We start from the raw sequence: 21,610 nt of genomic DNA, 5'->3' as shown, positions 1-21,610 counted from the left end.
GTATTTATATTTAGTTAAGTAAAAGGGGAGTTAAAGTGTGAAGGGGGGGATAGGAATCCTTAGTTTATTAGTTTAGTTTAGCATATGATTGTTAATTGTTATACTCTGTATTTTGTTCTGGGAACAAAATGTTCGGGGGGGGAGGTAAGGAAGGGAGGGATGGGGAAATACTTGTAAAAAAAAATTCTTTTTTTTTCTTTTTGTAAAACTCTTTAATAAAAAAAAAATCCCCATTCCCTCCCCACTCCTGGGGGAAGGATATTGCAAAATCTCCATCCCCACCCCATTCTGGGGCCAGCCAGAGGTGGTATTTGCCAGTTCTCTGAACTATTCAATATTTCCGCTACCGGTTCTCCAGAACCTGTCAGAACCTGCTGGATCTCACCCCTGGTTTGCCCTCTTTTCACCTGAGAAGTGGCCTCCCACACAGAGATTCTTTGGTGTCATCCAGAACAAGTTCAGATCTTGCCAGTCTTGAACAACTAGCCTAGCATCAACCTAGACCCCTAGAAACCCCACCCCACCCCAGCCTTTCTAGCAGGCAGCTGCATTTGTGCCCAGCGTAGGGCCTGCAATCAGCTTTGGAAAATCACAGGAAAGTGGGGCTGAAGCCCAGCAGATTCTCAACCCTCTAACTCAAACGAAGTGGATGTGCAAGGGAGCACTGTAGAATCAATGGATGGTCCTTCTGATGAGACACCCCACCCAACCACCCCTTGAGGCCCAGCCCTTCCATGCAGAAGAGTCTGCAGCTTTAACCCCCAACAGTCTCCTGGCTCTGCAGAATAAAGGAGGCCAGTCATGCTAGAGAGAATTTATTTGACCTTCTGGCCTATGAGAACAAGCGAAGTCAGATCCAAGCTACAGAAAGCATCCATGAAGCGAAGGGGTGCAGAGCGGAGATTTCAGTGGGCAGGGGGGGCTTCCTTGCTTCTCCAGACTTCACCAGGTGCTTCACTCCCTCTGGAGCAACCGAAGGAACCATTTCCGCTAGTATTTGCATTGGCAGAGAAAAGGACGCAGAACTGTGCAGCCCTGGTCGTTCCACTGGAGATACCCTAGGTAACAAATGAGAAAGTTTCCCTGTGAGCTTATCAAGGGGATTGTCCTTCATTGGCAGGATGATGTGAGGCTGCCACAGGTGGAGACCCTCACCTGCTAAAGCAGACCTGGAATTCAGTGTGTTGTGGTAACCCAGATAACTTACTTAGACTTCAAGTTTCGTTTGTTCATTTAGTCAGAGATTTTTAGGCTGTTCTTTTGATTGGTTTTTAATTGGACGGGCCATGTCCCAATATTTCTCTTCTATATACTCTATGAGTGGCTAAGAGTCCTCTGACCGTGGTGAGGCAGACTTTTTATATATAGTGATATATATATATCAACCAGTGGTGTTGTAAGGCCTACCAGAATTCTTCCCTCTTTGCAGTTGACAGTTAGTAATAGAGAGAGCTGGGCCTTTAACACGCAATCAGGCTGCAACTGGGATAATGCAGCAGGAGAAAAACCGGCTGCCCTCCAATCAGGACACAGAGTTGCAGGCTAACCAGCATACGTCAACAGCAGCGAACAGAGAAAAGCGACAACTCCGACCTCGCAGCATACTCACAGCTTCTAAACTGAAAGTAGGGGCCTGATGATGACAAGTTAGAGAGCTTGTCGTAACGTTGCCAAAAAAAAAAAAAAAAACTTTTAAAGTGTTGGTTAGGATTTTGGCCAAGGTTTTAAAAGACCTTACAAAGTGTTTTGTTAGGATTTTAGAGGATTTTGAGCTGGGATTTTAGCCAGGATTTTAAGATTTTAAGCATTTTAACTAACAGACTTTTAATGACGCGGGAAAACACCTGAGATTTTAACTATTTATATCTATCTATCTATCTATCTATCTATATCTATCTATCTATCTATCTATCTATCTATCTATCTATCTATCTATCTATCTATCATCTATCTATCTATAAATACTGGTGGGGAGGTGGGGAGTGCTGGCTTTGTTGTTGTAAGCGGGTTGTAAGCCAGCAGTCCACACCTCCCCACCAGTATTTATAGAGAGACGGCATCTCCGATCACACTTTGCTCGCACAGACACAAAGCCGAAGACACCAGCCTGAAGATGACGAGTGGGACCTCATCGAAACGTCGCCAAGATACTCTCAATCTTACATGGGAAAAAACCCGAATATGCCAAAACTCTAATTATTTATCCACCCTTCTGCATCTTCGGATAGCAAACCAGCCTCCCTCTGCCAGGTAACCAGGCGCCTCCTAAGTAAGCAAGAACTGGGGGAGCCCTTGCCAAGTCACTATGAGGAATGTTCTTGGCATCTTTGATAAAGTCACTTGACCTCCCTTGTTGTTGGACTGGCTGGGTAGAATCTTGAAAGGCCTGGTGTTCCCCCAAGATTGGGTGATTCCAAATCAGAAATCTGACTCTGCTGCTAGGTTTTGGTTGATTTTAATGTTCATCCTGCTAGTATAATTTTAATGTGACTGTTATGCTGCTTGACATTTGTTAGGGTGTTGGTTATAAGGTGGGTGGCTACAGAACTGTTTTAGACAAACAAACAAACAATGGCCATCAGTTGCCAAGGAGTAAAGTGTTCCAAGATGGACCCCGTGGGTCCTCATTGTTGGAATTGCATCTCAACCATCTCACCACCATCTTGGCTTACCTGTAAAGTCCACAATCTCAACGCAAAACTCTTTGTTCTGGAAGTGATCGGGCTGATTTGTCTTCCATGGTAGGTAGTCGGTTCTAGATCTGTCTGTCCACTCCCAGACGTAGTTCTAAGTTGAGAAAGAAGCCATGTTGGACAATTGAGGAAGGGGCTCTTCAGGGCCCAGGTCAGAGAGGAAAGTTTTCAGGTTTTAAGGATCAGACCAAACAGAACATCTGTCTCTCTCCATCTCTCCCTCCATCTCAGTTGATCTGGAACAGCTAAACTGAGTTAAACCTGGTGAATGTTTGGACGGGGCGATCAGGAGATGCAGGGGGAAAAACTCCCCAGAAGAAAACTATCTGGAGGTGTCCAGGAAGTCACCAGCTCAGCTTGAGAGCCATCGTACCTCATGCTCAACATGATGGCAACCCTGCAAGATATTGATTGATCTCAGAACAATAAACAGGGTCAAGATCAATGAGTCCCTGGGTGGGAGACCGTCAGCAAAACCCCAGGACTATCCGAGACACTAAGAAACTGAAAGGGAAGGGAAGGGAAGGGAGGTGACAGCCTGGCTTGAATTTCCTGCAGTACTTCTGAGAGAGAGCAACCACAAGGAAAGGCATTGTTTCAGCAGGGCAGAAACACGTGTGTTTGTGTGTTTGTGCTGTACGAGTGAAAAAAGAGCAGGGACTAGATTGCATGGTCCTGCCCACGATCTGCTGGGGTCTGCAGCTCTTGATCAGTTCTTGACTTAAATTCACATTTCAGCAGCTACAACCTGACATCCCCATCGCTTCAGAGTCTGAATGGTCTGGAGATGCGACCACAGCTGAATGGACCTCACCCTTCAATCAATCAGAATAGAGATGGAAGGGACCTTTGAGGGCTTCTAGGCCAACCCACTGCTCAGGCAGAAGGTTCTAGATCACCCCGGACAAATGGCTGTCCGGTCTCTTCTTAAAAATCTCCAGGGTTGGAGCATCCTTCTTCTCCTTCCTTCTTCTCCTGCCTTCAGGTGCTTTGGAGAATAGGTTGATCCCCTTGTCTCTGTGGCAGTCCCTCAAATACCGGAATACTGCTATCATGTTCCTCTTAGTCCTTTTTTTCTCTAGACTAGCCATACTCTCCCTCCCTCCTTCCCTCTCTCTCTCTCTCTCTCTCTCTCTCTCTCTCACACACACACACACAGACACCTTGGCTAAGAAGAGCTTAGCTTAGAACAGCTGGTGAAACTGAACATTTGGATAGGTGACAATCATGAGATCCAGGAAAAGAAGACCCCAGAAGAAAACCACCTTTAGATGTCCATGGAGTCACCAACTCAGCTTCAGAGCCACTGTGCCTGATGCCCAGCCTGGTGGCAGCCCTGGACAATACTGATCAGAGAGATAAATGGGATCAGAACCCATGAATTCTGGGGTGGGAGAGCATCAGCAGAATCCCAGGACTATCGGATATGCTTGGAAGCTGAAAAACATCCTGGGAATTTGGGCGGAGAGGAGGACCTACTTCCGTGTGATTGCCAGTAAATAGTCCTTGTATTAGAGAAAGTCACTGGGAAATGAGATGACTTCCAAGGAAGTTTTCCTTTCTTTAACACGGTCAGTATAAGAGCCATGGTGGCGCAGAGGTTAGAATACAGAATTTGCAGGCTAATTCTGCTCCCTGCCAGCAGTTCAATCCTGTCCGGCTCAAGGTTGACTCAGCTTTCCGTCCTCCTGAGATTGGTAAAAGGAGGACTCAGTTGGTTGGGGGCAATGTGTTGACTCCATAAACCCCTTAGAGAGGGCTGCAAAATCTCTATGGGGCAATATAGAAATCTAAATGCTCATGTTAGGATCAAGCATTTTTCAGGCATTGAAAACACAATATATCTCCCTCTCTCCCTCCCTCCCTCCCCCCTCCTACTTCTGTATTGTTGCCAGAAAATGACATTTCTACTCAGGAACTTACCAGGAACTAATTTCAGGGAAAGTTCTCTACTTGTATGTGATTATGCATTTTTCAGGAATTGAAAATGCAACAGAGCACACGATGAAAGACTGTCAGTAACAGAAACGAGCAAAACCTACATCAAATCAAAAGGGGGGAGGGAAGAACAGCCCCCCCAGGCCAGACCCTGCAGTCCCTGAGTTAATGGCTCACCAGAGTTTCAGGAAGGTTTCGAAGCCACCCAATGGGCCGAAAAGAAGAAGTCGGACTGAAGGAGGAGCTGAGTGTGGGAAGGCCGTGATCCTGGGATGGGGGTCAGAGCAGGATCGGCCCTTTGGGGCTTTAGAGACAGCGGCCAGTTCTTTAAGTGGGCAGGAAAGGTTGGTGAGAGGAAGGAGAGACAGCATTGGGCTAAATAACATTTTTCACAGGTTTTGTCCAAGGCAAGAGTTTTTATCAGAGAGATCCCTACCCCCCATTGGATGATCCTTCCAAAAGCCCCTTGGAAATGGTAAATATGGATCTTATTATCAGCAGAAAGGGACCTACTTTCCATGGATCATACAATCCAATCCAGACACGGTCTTTCTTTGTGAGATAGTCAGTGATGTAATCGCCCAAGTCAGCTCCTTGATCCATGCTGTGGATGGAGGCGAGGTGGCAGCCTGGCTTCTGTTTCCTGCAGAACGTCTGGGAGAAGAACAGAAAGAGAAAGCCCATATTTTGCACAGATACTTGCATTTCAGGCTATCCTAAAATCATGATATTTACTGATTTTTCATACACCCATCCAGATCTCCCTTGGCTTTGCCTGAACTAGGAAATTCACAAGTACACAAACACTTCTAACCTCTGCATCCTTCCAATTCTTTCGTTCCTCGAAGACCTTGTAGCAAAACCCATTCATGGGGAGCCAATCACGAGGACAACAACAGTCTTCGGCTCCTGTGTGGGAAGAGAGGAAGCCAAATGAGAAGATGGCCAAGAGAAAAGGAAGAGGAGGAGGAGGAGGAGGAGGAGACAGCTGGATCTGCAGAGGAAGACAAATGAGAAGATGGCCAAGAGAAAAGGAGGAGGAGGAGGAGGAGGAGGAGGAGGAGGAGGAGGAGGAGGAGGAGGAGGAGGAGGAGGAGGTGGAGACAGCTGGGTCTGCAATGGAAGCCAAATGAGAAGATGGTCAGGAGAAAAGGAGGAGGAGGAGGAGGAGAGGAGGAGGAGGAGGAGACAGCTGGGTCTGCAGAAGAGGCTTTGTCTGCTGAAGTAACAAACATCTTTGATGACAATAAATTGAAAATGATTTGGATTACAGACACAGCAGCTGCATTTGCAGAATGTCCAAACCTTGATTACAATTAGCCGTGATTAATTTCTTTGAAGCTTCAGGTCTTGTGTGAACGTCTCCACTTCTATTGGCCTATCATCCACTGAACTGTGCTACGAAGCCAGTAAATGGACTCCTTCAAGAACCAGGCTGTTGACTGAGGCAAAGTATAGGGCCCGCGTGGGTCAGTCCTGGAGGCTCCGCAGTGGCCTCTTGGATGACCCATAACTGCTCGTGGGGCTTATGATTATTTGTGGGGCAGCCCCCTGCGGGGAATGGGAGGCACTCAACGTTGAATGATAAATGCATGAATGTTTTGCCAAGTTTTCAACCAGTGGAACCGCTTGTCACCAGAGGCTGTGACTGCTTCAACGCTGGAGGTTTTAAGAAGGGATTGGACAGTCATTATCTGAAATGATAGAAGTTCTCCTGCTTGAGAAGGGGGCTGGACTGAAAGGCCTCCAACCCACCCCACCCCCACCCTGCCCTATCTCACCTTGTGAACCTCCCTGAGCCGGTCGGACTTAGCAACAATTATCCTTAATTTGGTTGTAATCCATCCAGACCGCTGCAATGTGCTTTCTGTGGGGCTGCCCTTGAAAGCCTCCTGAGATGGGAATTCCTGCAGAAGGCAGCAGCCAGGCGGGTCCAAAGCAGGGGGATCAGGTGGTTCTGTCCTAAAGGGTCTCCACTGGACCCCTGGATGCCCCAAAAGTGCTGAACTATAACAGGATGACAGCTGAGTGTATTGGGGTCTGTCCCCCTGCCGCCCCCTGCCCAGGAGAGGCCCTTCTGAAGATGCCCTTGCTAGAGGCTCAGCTCTTAGCTCCCTGGGAATGGCTCCAAGGCCTTCCGTGCGTCCCTCGGAGAGCAATGGTGGGGTAGAGAGCGGCACTCTACTGTTAATTTTTTTAAACATTTTACTGATTTATGTAATAAATTTATACTATTGAACTGACTTCTTCATGAGAAAAGGACACGTCTTTCATTAAACCTTTAACTATTCATTAGGTTCCCAAGTCTGAATTTCGATTGTGTTCGTTTCCCTCATTTTCTATTAGTCTGTCGAGATTCTCAGCCATGGTTGTCCCAAAGGGGCTTTTTCAGGAGGCAACTGGACTTTCTTGGTTTTTTCTTCTGGGGAAAAAAAGCACCTTTGGGACCACCATGACTGGGATGACTGAGAATCTCTGCAGAATTTTGGCTGTATAATTTGGGACGGAGAACCTTTGAATGGTGTGGGAGTAGGAACGGATTTCCAGAGGAAAAATGGAAGGCTACAGGAACCATTAGCACTACTCAGCTGAGGACACAGAGAAACCTCCAAGTGCTTCAAGGACCCTCTAAAAGGATGCAAATGACCAGCTGTCTGCAAGGAATATCAATTCATTTTCTAGGATGGCAAAAGTCCCGAGTCTTGGAGCAGAGAGAGAAGGTGGGGTCTAAATTGCACAGAAAGCCAAAGAGGGATAAAAGCAACTTCAGGGAGAGGAAGGATGCTGGGAGGCTCGAATCAGGAAGGGGTTCAGAGGCAAGAGAATTGGCCTCTCCGGACACGAGAGACCCTGTTCAAACTCACCATGTATGGAGAAGGCCACGACCAGCAAGCCGAGGGTCACAAAGATGAATCGCCCCATGGTCTCCCTTCCTTCCCTGCAGAGAGGATCGGGGAGGAAAGGAGAGTGAGATGGGTGGGAAGTCCAGCCTGTGACCAAGCTGGGGGGTCCCACACTTTGTACTCTTTCACTGGACCCCGTTTCTCCCTCCTTGGTCATCCAGCAGCCGTGGTGGGTCACAGTGGATCCTGCATTGCCTGGAAAGGATCTCCCTTGCATCTCTTTCTCTTCCCCAGGGGCCCCTTGCTCCCTGCCTCCTGCAGACCCCCTGCTGCAACCTGGACGTTGCCAGTAGCCCCCTTCAAGAGGTCCCTTCAGATGGAGAGAGAGATCTGCTGCAGGGGCCTCACCTGTCAGGTCTCCACAGGTGGGAGAGCCACAACTCACCTGTCCCTTTGCTTCCTTGGGTAGCAAGTCTGCTCAGTGGCAACTCCAGGCTTCCTTCCAGCAACAGGAATCGAGGCATTTATATACAAGATAAGACATGGGGTTGGTCTTTTTAGGGGGGGGGGGTCAAAGGGGAAGGGAAATGTCTTTGCTTCAGAAGGGACTTTTTTCCCCAGGATGTAGCTTGTTTGCACTAAAGATTTAGCAAAGATAAAAAGACAAAAATTGACTTCCTGGCAATGAATTGGACTTAGAGATTTATTTATTTTATGTAAAACTTTTATATAGCTGCCCACATCACGTTGAATTCTCAGTCAAAAGTTAAGCAACACCAAACATACATCCTTTAACACCACAAACCTTAACAACCGGGCACTAAAGTGAAATTCCTCATGCAGCCCCTTCTTCAATCTGCTCGCCCGCCCTATCCTAGCCCATCACTTGGGGAAGAAGACAGGTTTAAGAGCTTCTCTTATGGTTAGGAGGGCAGAGGCCTGCAGGACCCCAAGGGGAAGGTTCTTCCAAAAAAAATAAGGATGGCGCTCGCTGATCTTTGGCCCAAGGCAGCCACATATCTGCCATGTGCTTTTCTTGAACCCGTGGCCTGAATGACCAACCCCAGGTACTTGAAGGGGGTTACCTCTATTTTGCAGCCATTTAGATACCATGAATAAAGTTTTGGCCTTTGTTTTCTCGTAATTTATGCCCAGTTTTTTGTAATTACAGGACCATCTGCATAGAGCAGGAGGGAGATGCTTCGGTCACCTATTTTGGGTGGGTGTGATGTGGTTTCTTTAGCCATTTTACCATCTTGTTTATAGAGAAGTTGAAAAGCAAGGGGGCCAAATGCACCCCTGTTTAAACCCCTTTTGAGTTTTGACTGACTTCGAGAGGGACCCTTGCATATCACACCTCACCTTGAGGGATGTTTTAGTATGTAGGGCACGTAATAGATGAAGAAGCCTGTGGTCGATTGAGGCAGCTTCCAGCTTCTCCCATAGCTTAGTCCAGTGGTGGGATTCAAAACTTTTTACTACCGGTTCTGTGGGCATGTCTTGGTGGGCGTGTCTTGGTGGGCGTGACAGGGGAAGGTTACTGCAAAATCCCCATTTCCTCCCGATCAGCTGGGACTCGGGAGGCACAGAATAGATGGGGGCGGAGCCAGTCAGAGGTGGCATTTATCTGTTCTCCGAACTACTCAAATTTTCTGCTACCAGTTCTCCAGAACTGGTCAGAACCTGCTGAAACCCACCTCTGGCTTAGTCCTGGTAACCCTATCAAAGGCTGCCTTGAGATCTATAAAACCGGCGTATAATGATACAGGTCTATTTGATACGTATTTTTCAACCAGACGATGAAGAACTAAGCACTGATCTGTGGTGCCTCTCCTCTCCCCTCCCTGAACTCAGCTTGCTCTTCAGCGATCAAGTTCTCCAGATCCAGCCAGTCCTTTAATTTATCTTGGAGGTGTTTGGTGTAGAGTTTGCTGATTATATTTAGCTATTTACAGCTATTTATTTAGCTATTTACAGACCTATTGGTCTGTAATTGGCAGAATCATCTCTCTTTCCCTTTTTAAAAATTGGGACAACAATTGCCAAGACCCAACCTTTTGGGACATAGCTGGTGGAGTCGATATAAGTGAATAGCCCCGCCAAAGCTGGTATCCACCACTCCAAATTGTTCTTCAATAATTCAGCAGAAATGAAGTCAGCTCCTGGGTCCTTCCAGTCCTGAGTTGGCCAATGAGGGATTTGATTTCGGACTCTGAAACTGGGGGCCATTCAGGTAAATCCTGCATTGTATACCTTACTAGCAGTTGCTAGGTCCTTCAGCCTAACTGTCACAACGTTACTAGTTTTATAGATGTGGCCACCATAAGTTCCTCTTTTCCCACGGTCTTAGCCCACCACATGCATTCCAGTGAAGTAGCTGGCCGGCTTGCAAAGACACAATTTCCACATACTCAGGGGCACAAGCTCATCACTGGTTTTCTTGTACAGTTTAATCCATGCTGATCTGTGTGCTGGGTCTGCGACCTCCCCAGATCCTCACAAATGTTTACCTCTAGATTATAATACATGATGCAATACGAAGTGTAAAGAATGCATCCTTTATTATTCTTTTAAGCGCCATATGCAGGTGTATTCATATGACAGCTCAGGTTCCCTGAGTATCCATATCTGAAGGAACTGGGTAGGAGGAGCATCCATAGCAAAGCGGAAAGGTACAGACCCCATTTTATAAGCTTCCCACAATGATCATGATCTGATCCATCCATTTGGGTTTTACCCCTGGTGATTCTGTGGCCCAGAGCATCTTCTGCTCTTGCACTGCTTCTTCTCCTTCTTCCTTCACAGAGCTCTGTGCTCTGGCCCTCCAGAGCTCCGTGGCAGAGGGTTGCAGGAAGTCCTGCAACCAAAAATTGAGCTTGGGAGCCCGTTTTCGCTGGCAGAGCGCTCAGCCCCCTACAGGTGCCCCCAACATGATTGACATTGAGCTGGCCATGCCTACCCTGGCCACGCCCCTCCAGTTCCCGTATAGTATCCCCCTTGTTAACTCTCAAGACTTTCTTCCACTATGTATTCAAAATGGACTCCGATTAATATACATATGTGTGTGTGTGTGTGTGTGTGTACATAAATATGTTTGTGCATGTATGTGTAGGGTTATATCCCATCCCATCCCATCCCATTTCATCTCATCTTTGCTTTCTCCAGTAAATTCTACCACATGACATGACCAAAATAAGTGAGTTGCAGCTGCACTACCTCAAACGTCGGTTCCAGAGAAGGCGGACTGAAGTCCACCAGTCCCATCAGTCTGGTGAGCTGCACTGCCAGTCCAGAGACAGGGCCAGGATGGGGTCCTCCACCATTGTTCTGTAGGGGCAGGAGAGTTGTCTCCATTTTGTCTCTAAAGCACTCAGATGTCAGCCCCATCAGCCATAGGGAGAGCTGCTCCAGGGGCACTCAAAGGACATCTATTCAGCCCCATGGTTTAGAGCCTGGGGGCTGGCGAGCCCACTGTTTTAGGACCAATGTACTAGCAATTTTTTTGTGAAACAGGGCAATGGGTGCATTCACTCCCTGTGTTCATTTTGCATACATTAACTTTGCTTTTATGTCTTTATCGCTTAGATTGTGGTGCAAACTGTGTGAGTTTCCTTCCGTTGTTCAATTTATTGCTAATTCTGAGAATCAGAAGTTTACTGATACAAATTTGTTTGCAAATAAAGATGAAATAAAGATAAATGGCCAGCAATGGCAGTATAAATTCAGAACATTCCCTTGGATAAAGAAGTGAAATAAGGAAGGAGGAAGGAGCAGAAGGCCACAAGGGCTTCCCCACAAGGAGCAAAGTTTGCCCCGATGGACTTTTTTCCAAGCCATGGTGACCTTCAGTCCTGAAAGAGATTGATATGCAAACTGAAAAAAAAAAATTATTACAGACTTCCAGTAAGCTTAAAACACAATTAATAAGTAAACTATCTACAATAGTTAACACTGTATGAAAGGAATACAATACAACCATTAATACTACAGTGTTAATGCCATAGAGTGTTAATACCACTTTATAATATCTTGGAAAGGCCATACTTAGAATCTTGTATCCAGTTTTGGTCACCACAGTGTAAAAAAGATGCTGAGACTCTAGAAAGAGTGCAGAGAAGAGCAACAAAGAGGATTAGGGGACTGGAGGCTAAAACATATGAAGAACGGTTGCAGAAACTGGGTAGGTCTAGTTGAATGAAAAGAAGGACTAGGGGAGACATGATAGCAGCCTTCCAATATCTCAGGGGCTGCCACAAAGAAGAGGGAGGTTAACTTATTTTCCAAAGCACCAGAAGGCAAGACAAGAAACAATGGGTGGAAACTGATCAAGGTGAGAAGCAACCTGGAATTGAGGAGAAACGTCCTAGGGCTGCTTGCCTACAGAGGTTGTGGGTGCTCATCACTGGAGGTTTTTAAACAGAGACTGGATGATCATTTGACTAAAATGGTGTAGGGACTACTGCTTGAGCAGGGGGTTGAACTAGAAGATCTCTGAGATCCCTTCCTGCTCTATTCTGGTTGATTAATTGACATATCAGTTAAACATCATAAACGTCAAAGAGTTTCAGTCTTTACTTATTGATTAGGGCAAAGGATTTCAAACATTTTCAAATAGTTTAATTTTTATAGCTTAACAAACTCCCACTCTTGTGTTTTGCTTGCAGCAGCTTAGCTGGGTTCCTCCAATATGCTACCCCAGCTTAAGGAATACAGCTGGAAGGGACCTTGGAGGTCTTTAGACCAACCCCCTCCTCAAGCAGGAGACCCTATAAAATTTGAGACCAGTGGCTTTCCAGTCTCTTCTTAAAGACCTCCAGTGAGGAAGCACCCACAACCTCTGAGGGCGAGCTGTTCCAGGGGCTAGTTGTTCTCACTGTTAAGAAGTTTCTCCTGAATTCCAGGTTGCTTTTGAAAAGAGATTGATGCTCTTAGCTAAAGGGTGGGAGGGCTCCCCCCGCCACCATCTGCTAAATTAATGACTGAGTTTTGTAGAAATCTTGAACCACAAACCAGCCAACTGTGTTTTTAAGCAGAAGTTGCTTTGGCTGAGCATGTCCTATTTCTCAGCTTGGGTATGCTACAGCCCTTTGGTCCAGTGGGATCTCTCAGGCAGATCTCGAGAGTCTTTGCCTTCATTCATGAGATCCTGATCAGTCACATGTATGGATAGGTCCATTGGGATCAACTTGGATGTGATGTGTTGATGAGATGAAAGGAGAATAGCATTTGTAAGACAGCCTGTTTCACCACTGCCATTCAGGGGGACATTGGACTGGATCCCCTGATCCCTCACTCTGGATCACGGGCTCATAGCATTATGGTGGGGCTTAGATGGTCCACCCCCTATAGGGTGTAGGAAAATCAGTTCCACCACCTCTGAAGCCTCATCTGGGAAACCTCCAAGATGGAGAACCCACCATCTTCTACTGTTAGACAGATCTTACCCCCAGGGAGAGTTTTCTTCTATTTCAATTAAATTTAAGTAGCTGAATTCCTGATTTCTGGATTTAGTTGCCAGAAGACAATGTTTGCTAGGACAACCTCCCTCAACTGGCCATCTTGGGGTGAATAGAGACAACCGAGATGCCATTTCTTCAGGATTCTGAGGCTTCTAACAAGGACCCCCAAAATTCCCAGAGCAGCAACTTAGTTGGTGGTTGGCAAGCTCAGCATTAACAATTGATCAAGAGAGCCCCACAAAGGATTGATACTCTGTGCCACAAGCCAAAAATTCCCTTCTTCCCCTTGGAAGGAAAACAAGGAGGAAGAAGAGGAGAAGGAACAAGGAAGTGAGTCCTTCTGTCAATAGGCCATGATGGCTCCCTCTTTCACTATGATATATCATGGAGGGGGGGAATTTATGACAGACTCATCTGACACTAAGCAGCAACCAAGTGAAATCTGGGGCCTCAAAGCACTGATGGCCAATCTATGGAGATTCTCAGTCATCCAGGTCATGGTTGTCCCAAAGGTGCTTTTTTCAAGAGCTGAAGAAGCTTCTTGGATGAGAAGAGAAACGTCTTCAAAGAAAAACCAGAAAGTCCAGTTGCCTCTTGAAAAAGACACCTTTGGGACACTGGTGCCCAGGCAGTCGGAGTGAGTGCAGGGATTGGAAGGTGGTACCAGAACTTAACGCTGGAGCCCCACTATTTCAGATTTGGCCTTCACCCCATGTCTCCCATCTCACCTCCCCCTAGACCAGTCACCCCCATGATGTTTCTGCCTGCCCTTTCTCTCCCCACAACACCCAACGGAGTCATTGCGACAGCTTCTGGCCAGATCACTCCCTGCTGTGTCGGTATTACTCTGGTATTGTCTCCCGTATCACAATAAGTCTTCAGGGATATTTCCCTCCAAGTCTGCAGTGCAATGAAATGCCTTGCTAAATTTCCCAAAATATGACATGTGTTTTCTCGATTTCTCTTCTCACAGGTGAACTTTGAGTTTACAAGGAAACTCCATAATCAAACATTTCTTTGACCTCTGTTTCAATTCCTTTGCTTGCCTAATTTTGCTTTATTGCCAATTTGGAATAATTACTTTCTCTTTGGGTCTCCAAATTTCATCATTTGCAACTTGTGTTTTTTTTCACTTTTCTTGCTGCGTCTTCCTGCACCCATGTTGCAGCTACAAATATCATGCAAAACATTATAGGAAATGTAATCATTTCTTTTCTGTCTGGGTTGACGTGCAGCCCCCTAAGCCACTCCAATGCTAATCCATTTCCTGAACATGCATGAACAATGATAATTGTCAATTTTTTTGGTGGTTTGGAATGAGATCCCAAGTAACATGAAATAATGGCCTTGCTCAATCTCGATGCAATCATCATCTATGTGATCATCAGAAAGCAAGTGATCAAAGAATAAAAGACATTGATGACACGTGAGACTTGAAAAATAGAAAACATGGATTCTAAATAACATTCCACAAATAACAAATTTATGGGTTTGTATCTAGCTATAGCTACTGGAAACAAAATCATAATTTAGCAGAAATAATTTTTAATCCCAACAATGCAAGGATAAGGCACTCTCTCTGTGGTGTCATCTACATTGCAATTCTGTACTTTAGGATTTGTTGGGTGTGTGGCATAAACAATTTGATAGATTATATTGGTGAAGATCTCAGTTGTTGATAGACCTAAGTTTGATTTAAAAAAAAAAAAAGAACAGTTACAAGAGTTCCCTGCTGAGAGTCAGGACAGTCCCAGCTCTGGCACATTTCTGCCAAGGTACCACAATTGCAACCACAGCATGCTCACACCTTTCTTGCAAGGTGATCTAACTGAGGGGCCTCTTTGCAAGCCAATACACTGGTTCCCACACCCATCATCCAGGGATGTCCTTAGTACATGGTACAAAAAAAAAGAAAAAAGAAAAAAAAAAGATAGCAGCCACGATGCCCCAATCAAAGCTCCATTCAATGTTTGCATGCAAAAAAAGATGGACCAAAAGCTCAGGTTCTCTGCTTGCCCTCCTGTGGCCAAGCCGAATTTGACAAGCAATCAGAATCTTGTTGCCGGGCAAAAAATAAATAAAAAATAAATTGAAAGATAAACGGCAAGCATCGAGGCCGTTTAATTGCACAAAAAACCCAGCTGCTTCTCTTGTCTTCCATCTTGGATTAAAAATTAAATAAGAAGAATTAATTAAGAAGGTTGTCAGGGAATTACGCAGCAACTGTGCAAATGAAATCAGAAACATTGACATGAACTTGTGGTTTTATACAAATAAATATATTTTACATCTCTGTTTACAGCACTGCTACATCATGAGGTAAATCCTCAGGTAAATCAGAGAACAGCATTCGGAGCAAACATACAAGAAAAAAGGCGGGAAAACAAGGAAACTCCCCCTTTACACCCATCAGCCAATCACAATACAGATTGCTTCACGCGGGAGCCCACTCTCTCCAGTCAATCAACTTCAACTGTGTGTTCTGGCCCATCGTTCAATTTATTCTTCCCACTATTAAATTAAATATCTTAACAAATGTGCAGAAAGCCACAAGGGCTTCCCCCAGAGTTTACCCAGGGATGATGGCAGGTGGGCTTTCTTCTGCACAATTTCCAGACAGAAATTGATAGGCAAACAAAGAAAAACTTTCATTGCACATCTCCACTAAGGTGCAGCTCAAACACAACAGAAAAACCAACAGTAATTGAAACCACCTGAAAGCAATGCAACCATTGCAGGCCATGAGATATTTACTGTGCCTGTATAGGCATGTAATGTAGACATGATCAACACCAAATAGTTTCGGTTTTTACATGTTGATTAGGGCAATGAAAACTTTGGAGTAGATTAATTGAAGGGTTTAATAAACCCCCATTCTCGTGTTTTGGTTAAAAGGGTTTTGCTGGGTTTCCACAATATGCTAGGACCACAAACCAGGTTAAGAAAAAGGAATTGCTGCTCTTAAGAAAAGGGTGGAGGGTTTGTTCACACAATCTGCTAAATTGACAGCTGGGTTTTGAAGAAATGCTGAACCACAAATAGACCAACTCTGTTTTTATGTAGTCTTGTCTGCAATTTCCCCTGCTTATTCCAAAGGCTTTTTTTTCATAATTCCCCTTTCTTTTGGAATGGAGTAAACCCCCTTTCTGAATTTGTTCAGCTGCAGCAATCTGAAATCCCACCCCCCATCCTGGCTAGTTTTGGGTGACACACTAAGCCACAGAATAACTAACCAAGCAGTGTGAGTTATGTTAAAAATAAATATTCCTTAGAGCTGATCAAGAATCTATTTTGAATAGAATAGCATAGAATAGCATGGCATGGCATGGCATGGCATGGCATGGCATGGCAGAGAAGAGAAGAGAAGAGAAGAGAAGAGAAGAGAAGAGAAGGGAAGGGAAGGGAAGGGAAGGGAAGGGAAGGGAAGGGAAAGGAAGGGAAGGGAAGGGAAGGGAAGGGAAGGGAAGAATAACTTTATTGTCACTTTGAATGTATACTAATCGGCATACATTAAAATGAAATTTCATTATATAGGGCTCTCAAAGGATCACCACCTCCAATATACACTACATGAACATAACAAAATAAATAAATAAATAAATACAAAATTATTTATATACCCACATATATTATATAACACAGAGAAACAACACAGTCCAGTTCAGATGTATAAATGCACATGGCGAGAGAAACAAATCTTGCAAGTTTACCAGATGGATGGCCGAGGGAACAAAGCTGTTGCAGAATCTGATAGTCCTGCTAGAAATACTTGGAAACTTCCTCCCAGAGGGGAGCAACAGAATTTTGCTTATTTGAGGTTTTGGTGTTGTGAAAGGCTTGGTATTTCTCAAGGTACTTCTCAAAATCTTCATGGAAACAATTTGTTTGTCAGGTTTCTGATTGATGCCCTAATTAAATCACGAGCCTCAAGCTTCAAAAGAAATCCAAGTTCAAGTGAAGCCAACTCTGACCCCATGTAATTTACGTTCTGGCTTGGAACCTCCCCCCAAAGCGTGTCATCAATCACATTCTCCAAAGAAGCAAATTTGTGGGTTGTAGAGATCACTCCCCTCTGGCCTCTGTGGGTAACTGCGGAGATGGCCATGACAGAGATATGGCTGGAATGTGCTTTTGTTTTGACTGACGTACTGCCTCGCTGCAGCTGAAGTTCACTTTCCCATCCCCACTGCCTATGGCAACTCGAGAGCAGACCCTGGATGCTTTGTGAGTTGACACTGAATCTGCCATGCTATGGATGGAGATGAGGTGGCAGCTTGGCTTGAATTTCCTGCAGAACATCTGGGAGAGAGCGACAACAGGAAAAAAATCATTTGTTCAGCAGAGAAGAAACATTTGTGTGTATGTGTGTGTGACCATTTGAGAAAACAGCAAGGATCTGATGCCACCAGATGGTTCTAGCCGCCCTCTTCACCCTGTTGAACAACACGGATGTCTTTACTAGTGTGTGCAGCTCTTGAATAGTTCCCTGCTTAAATTCATGATTCATTTCTTTATAATCTGTGATCGCCATCACTTAAGAGGCAAGGAGATCTGAAGATGCCATCCATGTTGCCAATGAAACATCAGGAGATCTGTTGTCTACAAGGTGGTCACGCAACCTTGAAGCTCAACACTGCTCAACAGGTATGGGTCACGAAAGCCTAAACCAGTGTACAGTCCATAGAATATCTGCATCCCAGACAATCCTAAAATCATGACCTTTGCTATCTGTTCATGCACCCAGCTTCATGGCCCTCCACTTCACCCCAGCCAGAGTGGATTTGGGGACGATGCAAGGCTCCCCCTAGGCCTCTCCTCTTCCTGGGCTAAGGGATTCACAGACACACAACACTTCTAACCTCTGCGTCATTCCAGGTCTTGAGCTGATCATTGACCTTGTAGCAAAACCCATTCACGGGCAGCCAATCATTGGGACAACAACAGCCTTTCACTCCTATGTGGGAAGAAAGAAAGCCCAATGAGAAGATGGCCAGGAGAAAAGGAGGAGGAGACAGCTGGGTCTGCAGAACATTCTTGACCTGTTGGGTTGCAAACATCTTTGATGGCAATAAATTGAAACTGAAAACTTCAAATAGAACAGCTGTATTTGCAGAATGTTCAACAACTGGGTAGGCTTAGCCTTGGATTAGTTCCTTGAAGCTTCATGTCTTGTGTGAATCTGTCCCCTTTCATTGATTTTTCATTCAGTGAACTCTGCTAAGTCAGAGAATGGATTCTTTCAAGAACCAGGTTGTTGAGTGGGACAAAGTATAGGGATTCCGTGGGTCAGTTCTGGAGGATCTGCGGTTGCCTCTTGGATGACCCATAACTACTCAGGGGGATTCAGGGGTGATTATTTGTGGGCTTCCCCCTACAAGGAGTGGGAGGACTCAATGTTTCATGATAAAAGCATGGATCTTTTGCTAAGCTTTCAACTATGGTATTAATTTTGCTTTGTATCCTTGCAATCAGCCCTGAATCTTGGAGCAGAGAGATAGGGTGAGATCTAAATTGTACAATAAGCCAAACAGAAATAAAAGCAATTTTGGGGCGCAGATTCTAGGGGGTCAAATCAGGAGGAGGTTGAGAGGCAAGCAGTTTGATCTCTCTGGACACCAGAGACCCCACCAGAGACTCACCACTTAGGGAAAGGGCCACGACCAGCAAGCTGAGGCTCACAAAGATGAATTGCCCCATGGTCTTCCTTCCTTCGCTGCAGAGAAGAACAAAGAGGGAAGAAGTGAGGGGGGGACTCCCCCAGGTGGGAGAACAGCACTCACCTGTCCCTAGGATGTCTCAGTCAACTCTGGGTCCTCATAAAACAACCCAAGACGTACATCTATTAAAACAGTAAACAGTAAACTCCTGGCATGGAAGTGAAGCTTCTGCATGCAGTCCCCTCCTGAACAGATTTAGAATAGAATTCTCTGAAGGAATTCCACAAATCCTAGAGGAGTTACCGTATTGCAACTTTGCGTGCTCATAGATGCCCAGTTGGGAGATTTGCAGCAAGAACAGGATCAGTTGTGCAAGCCCAGTCCTGGATCGCAAGGCTTGCTCTCTTCACACCTACTACAACTGATCTGGGGACGGAGAGCTGATGCAACTGGAGCAGCTGCTGAGGAAAGGCAAAGAGGAAGGGATTTAGTGCTTGCTTTATCTGTGGCAAGACGGGGCATATCATTCGAGTTTGCTCAGCTAGGTGCCCAGGGAAGGAGAGCGGGATGACCAGCAGGGCATAAAAGGAGCATCAGCCCACTTACTATTCACAGGTTCAGGGAAACGACAGTGGGGCCTTTCTCAAGTGCTCAAATGGGGAGGGGAGTATTCAGCTTATAAAGAGCTTATGAAGTTCATATGGGTCAGGGTACGCTCTTAATGGCTTCTGACCGGTTGGGACAGAAGGGACAGGTTCTGATCTGCACAGACCACAATTACGAGGACCTCAAAACAAGGTCACAATAAGGGATCATTACCCACCATCTCTAAGATCAGATTTGATGGACCGATTACAGATGGCTCACATATTGACCAAGCTGGATCTCAGGAATGCTTATGACCTCATTAGAGTGAAAGAAAGACATGAGTAATTTGACAGCTTTTGATATCAGGAATGGTGAGTTTGAAGATGCAATTATTCTTTTTGGATTGGCTAGTTGTAAATGTACAGCACTATTTTTCAGATTTATGAATTAATTTTTTCAGATACAATTGCCAAATTTCTGGTGATTTATCTAGATGACATCTTGATTTACTCTGAGGATGCAGAGGCTCAGGTCCAGCAGGAGGTGTTGCAAAGACTATGGAAGAAAAAAATGTTTGCCAAGCTGGAGAAGTTTGACTTCGACACCTTTGACAATTGGACCACTTGGGCTGCAGGATTTCAACTGATAGTCTCCAGATGGATTCTACCAAGGTATGACCCACACCCCTTGTTATAATACAAGAGATTTTCAGAGTTTCCCGGGCTTTGCTAATTTTTACAGGAAGTTCACTCCTAACTTTTCACTCAAGGTTAAGCCTCTCACTCAATTGTTGAAAAAGAAAACAAAGTTTGACTGGATGAAGAAGGAGCAATCTGCATTTGAAAAGGTACAACAGGTCTTTGCCACTCAGCCATTTCTCTGCCACCCAGATTCATCAAAGCGATTTATCATCCAGACTAGCAAGTCAGACATTGTATTAGGAGTGGTTTTAAAATGGGGCAGCATAGAAAAGTTCAGGACCCCCTGCCTTAAGGGATGGGGTGCAGAGCAGAGAGTTTTGGCAGAGCTTCATTGCTTCTCCAGACTCACCAGGCGCTTTGCTCACCGCAGAGCAGGGAAAGGAGCCATTTGCACTAGAATTTGCACTGGCAGAGGAAAGGATGCAAGGACTCGCAGGGCATATCGTTCCAGTTCTTGTAACCTGGATAGCAAAAGAAAAAGGTTTGCAGTGACTCCCTCAGAGTCCCAGAAGAATATTTCAGTGGCTCCTCCCTCATCTGCAGGGGGACAGGAAGATACCACAGGTGGAGAACTTCATGTGCGAACGTGGGCTTTGGATTTGGCAGGTTGCTGTAACCAAGATAACTTACCTAGCCAACAAACCAGGATACGGCAACCAGGCTTTGGCTGTCAAGTTCTGCTCAGCCACAAGAGGGCAGCAAAGAGCTTGAGTTTTTGGTCCATCTCTTTGGCAGGTGAAAAGCGGGTGGAGCTTTCCCTGACATGACTGTTACATTGCCCCTCCCCCCTTTTTGTACCCTGTGCTGAGGGCTTCCCTGGATAACGGGTGTGGGAACTGGCTTTCAAAGAGGCCCCTCAAGTAGACATCGTGCTCATCGTAGAAGAGCACGGGCATGCTGTGGTTGCAGCTGTGATACCCTGGGCAATTTGTATCATTGTTGGCTGGGACTGTCCTGACTCTCAGCAGGGAACTCTGCTTGTAGCATGGATGCAAGTGAGGCTGGTAGCCTCACCTGCACCGTCTCTCCTTGGCCAAAAGCTTTCATAATATAACTGTCATTTCAGCCAGTTGATACGTTCTACATGCTTAATTTAGTAATATTTTAGCAATATTTGCAAGGCTGTGGTTTGACTTTTTCCTGCCCACCTTTTCTCAATTCAACTGGTGACCTTCATTGTGTCATTTAGGATTGTTCAATGTTGGGTTGAGGTTCATCTGGAATCAACGGAAATCCCATCACTGGGATGGGGAAATGGCTGCTGAATTAGGAATGGACACTTCGATGACCATCTCAGAATTTACCCATGTAATAAGATCATGATCTTTTGGGATCAGGGACAATTAGAGAGAAGCCAAGTGTTGAGTCATGTGATCCTCACATGTTGAACCTCTCAAATCTGACTCCAGTGGGTGGGCATAGAGGGTCATCTTTGGCTCCAGAGTGGACAGTGCTACCAGGAAGCCCCCTTGGCCAGAAGAAAAAAGTGAGAGTTTCATGTGGAAAAAAAAACTTTCTTTGACTTCTTAGAGAGGCCAAAATATTTCCATTTTTCATATGGAGTCAGAAGGCTCAGAAACTACATGCTATCAATCAATCAATCAATCTGATTAATTTCCAGGGAAATTAATTTTGAATTAATAAATTAATTCAATGGAGAACGTCAACCCACCTTCCCATCTAAATCAGCTTTAGGGGGATAGATAATGGTGCTGAGGCTCGTCAGATTCT

General features: G+C 45.4%; 1 protein-coding gene across 1 annotated transcript; it reads right to left on the bottom strand.

Moving 5' to 3' along the window:
- Window positions 1-799: 799 nt before the first annotated feature.
- Window positions 800-18,643, bottom strand: LOC132711110 (C-type lectin galactose-binding isoform-like). The gene is made up of 5 exons (XM_087873547.1): window positions 18,573-18,643; window positions 17,793-17,887; window positions 5,145-5,285; window positions 2,673-2,787; window positions 800-1,058 (listed from the first exon to the last, which is right to left on the bottom strand). Exons 1-5 carry the CDS (start codon window positions 18,628-18,630, stop codon window positions 991-993), a joined length of 477 nt encoding a protein of 158 aa, XP_087729673.1. The 5' UTR covers window positions 18,631-18,643; the 3' UTR covers window positions 800-990.
- Window positions 18,644-21,610: the final 2,967 nt, after the last annotated feature.

This window comes from Pantherophis guttatus, chromosome 7 (genome assembly GCF_059756535.1).
Source record: "Pantherophis guttatus breed Tessera chromosome 7, ASM5975653v1, whole genome shotgun sequence".
NCBI classification, from domain to species: domain Eukaryota; kingdom Metazoa; phylum Chordata; class Lepidosauria; order Squamata; family Colubridae; genus Pantherophis; species Pantherophis guttatus.
This window is presented reverse-complemented; position numbering and strand designations above follow the sequence as displayed.

Bases quoted from the DNA above. Each gene is read 5' to 3' on its own strand.
- LOC132711110 (XM_087873547.1), bottom strand. From the start codon at position 18,630: ATGGGGCAATTCATCTTTGTGAGCCTCAGCTTGCTGGTCGTGGCCCTT. The intron at 2,788-5,144 runs GTAGGTCCCTTT...TTCTCAACTTAG, and splicing joins GATTGTATGATCCATGGAAA to AACTACGTCTGGGAGTGGAC. The intron at 1,059-2,672 runs GTAAGCCAAGAT...TTTGTTACCTAG, and splicing joins TGAGATTGTGGACTTTACAG to GGTATCTCCAGTGGAACGAC.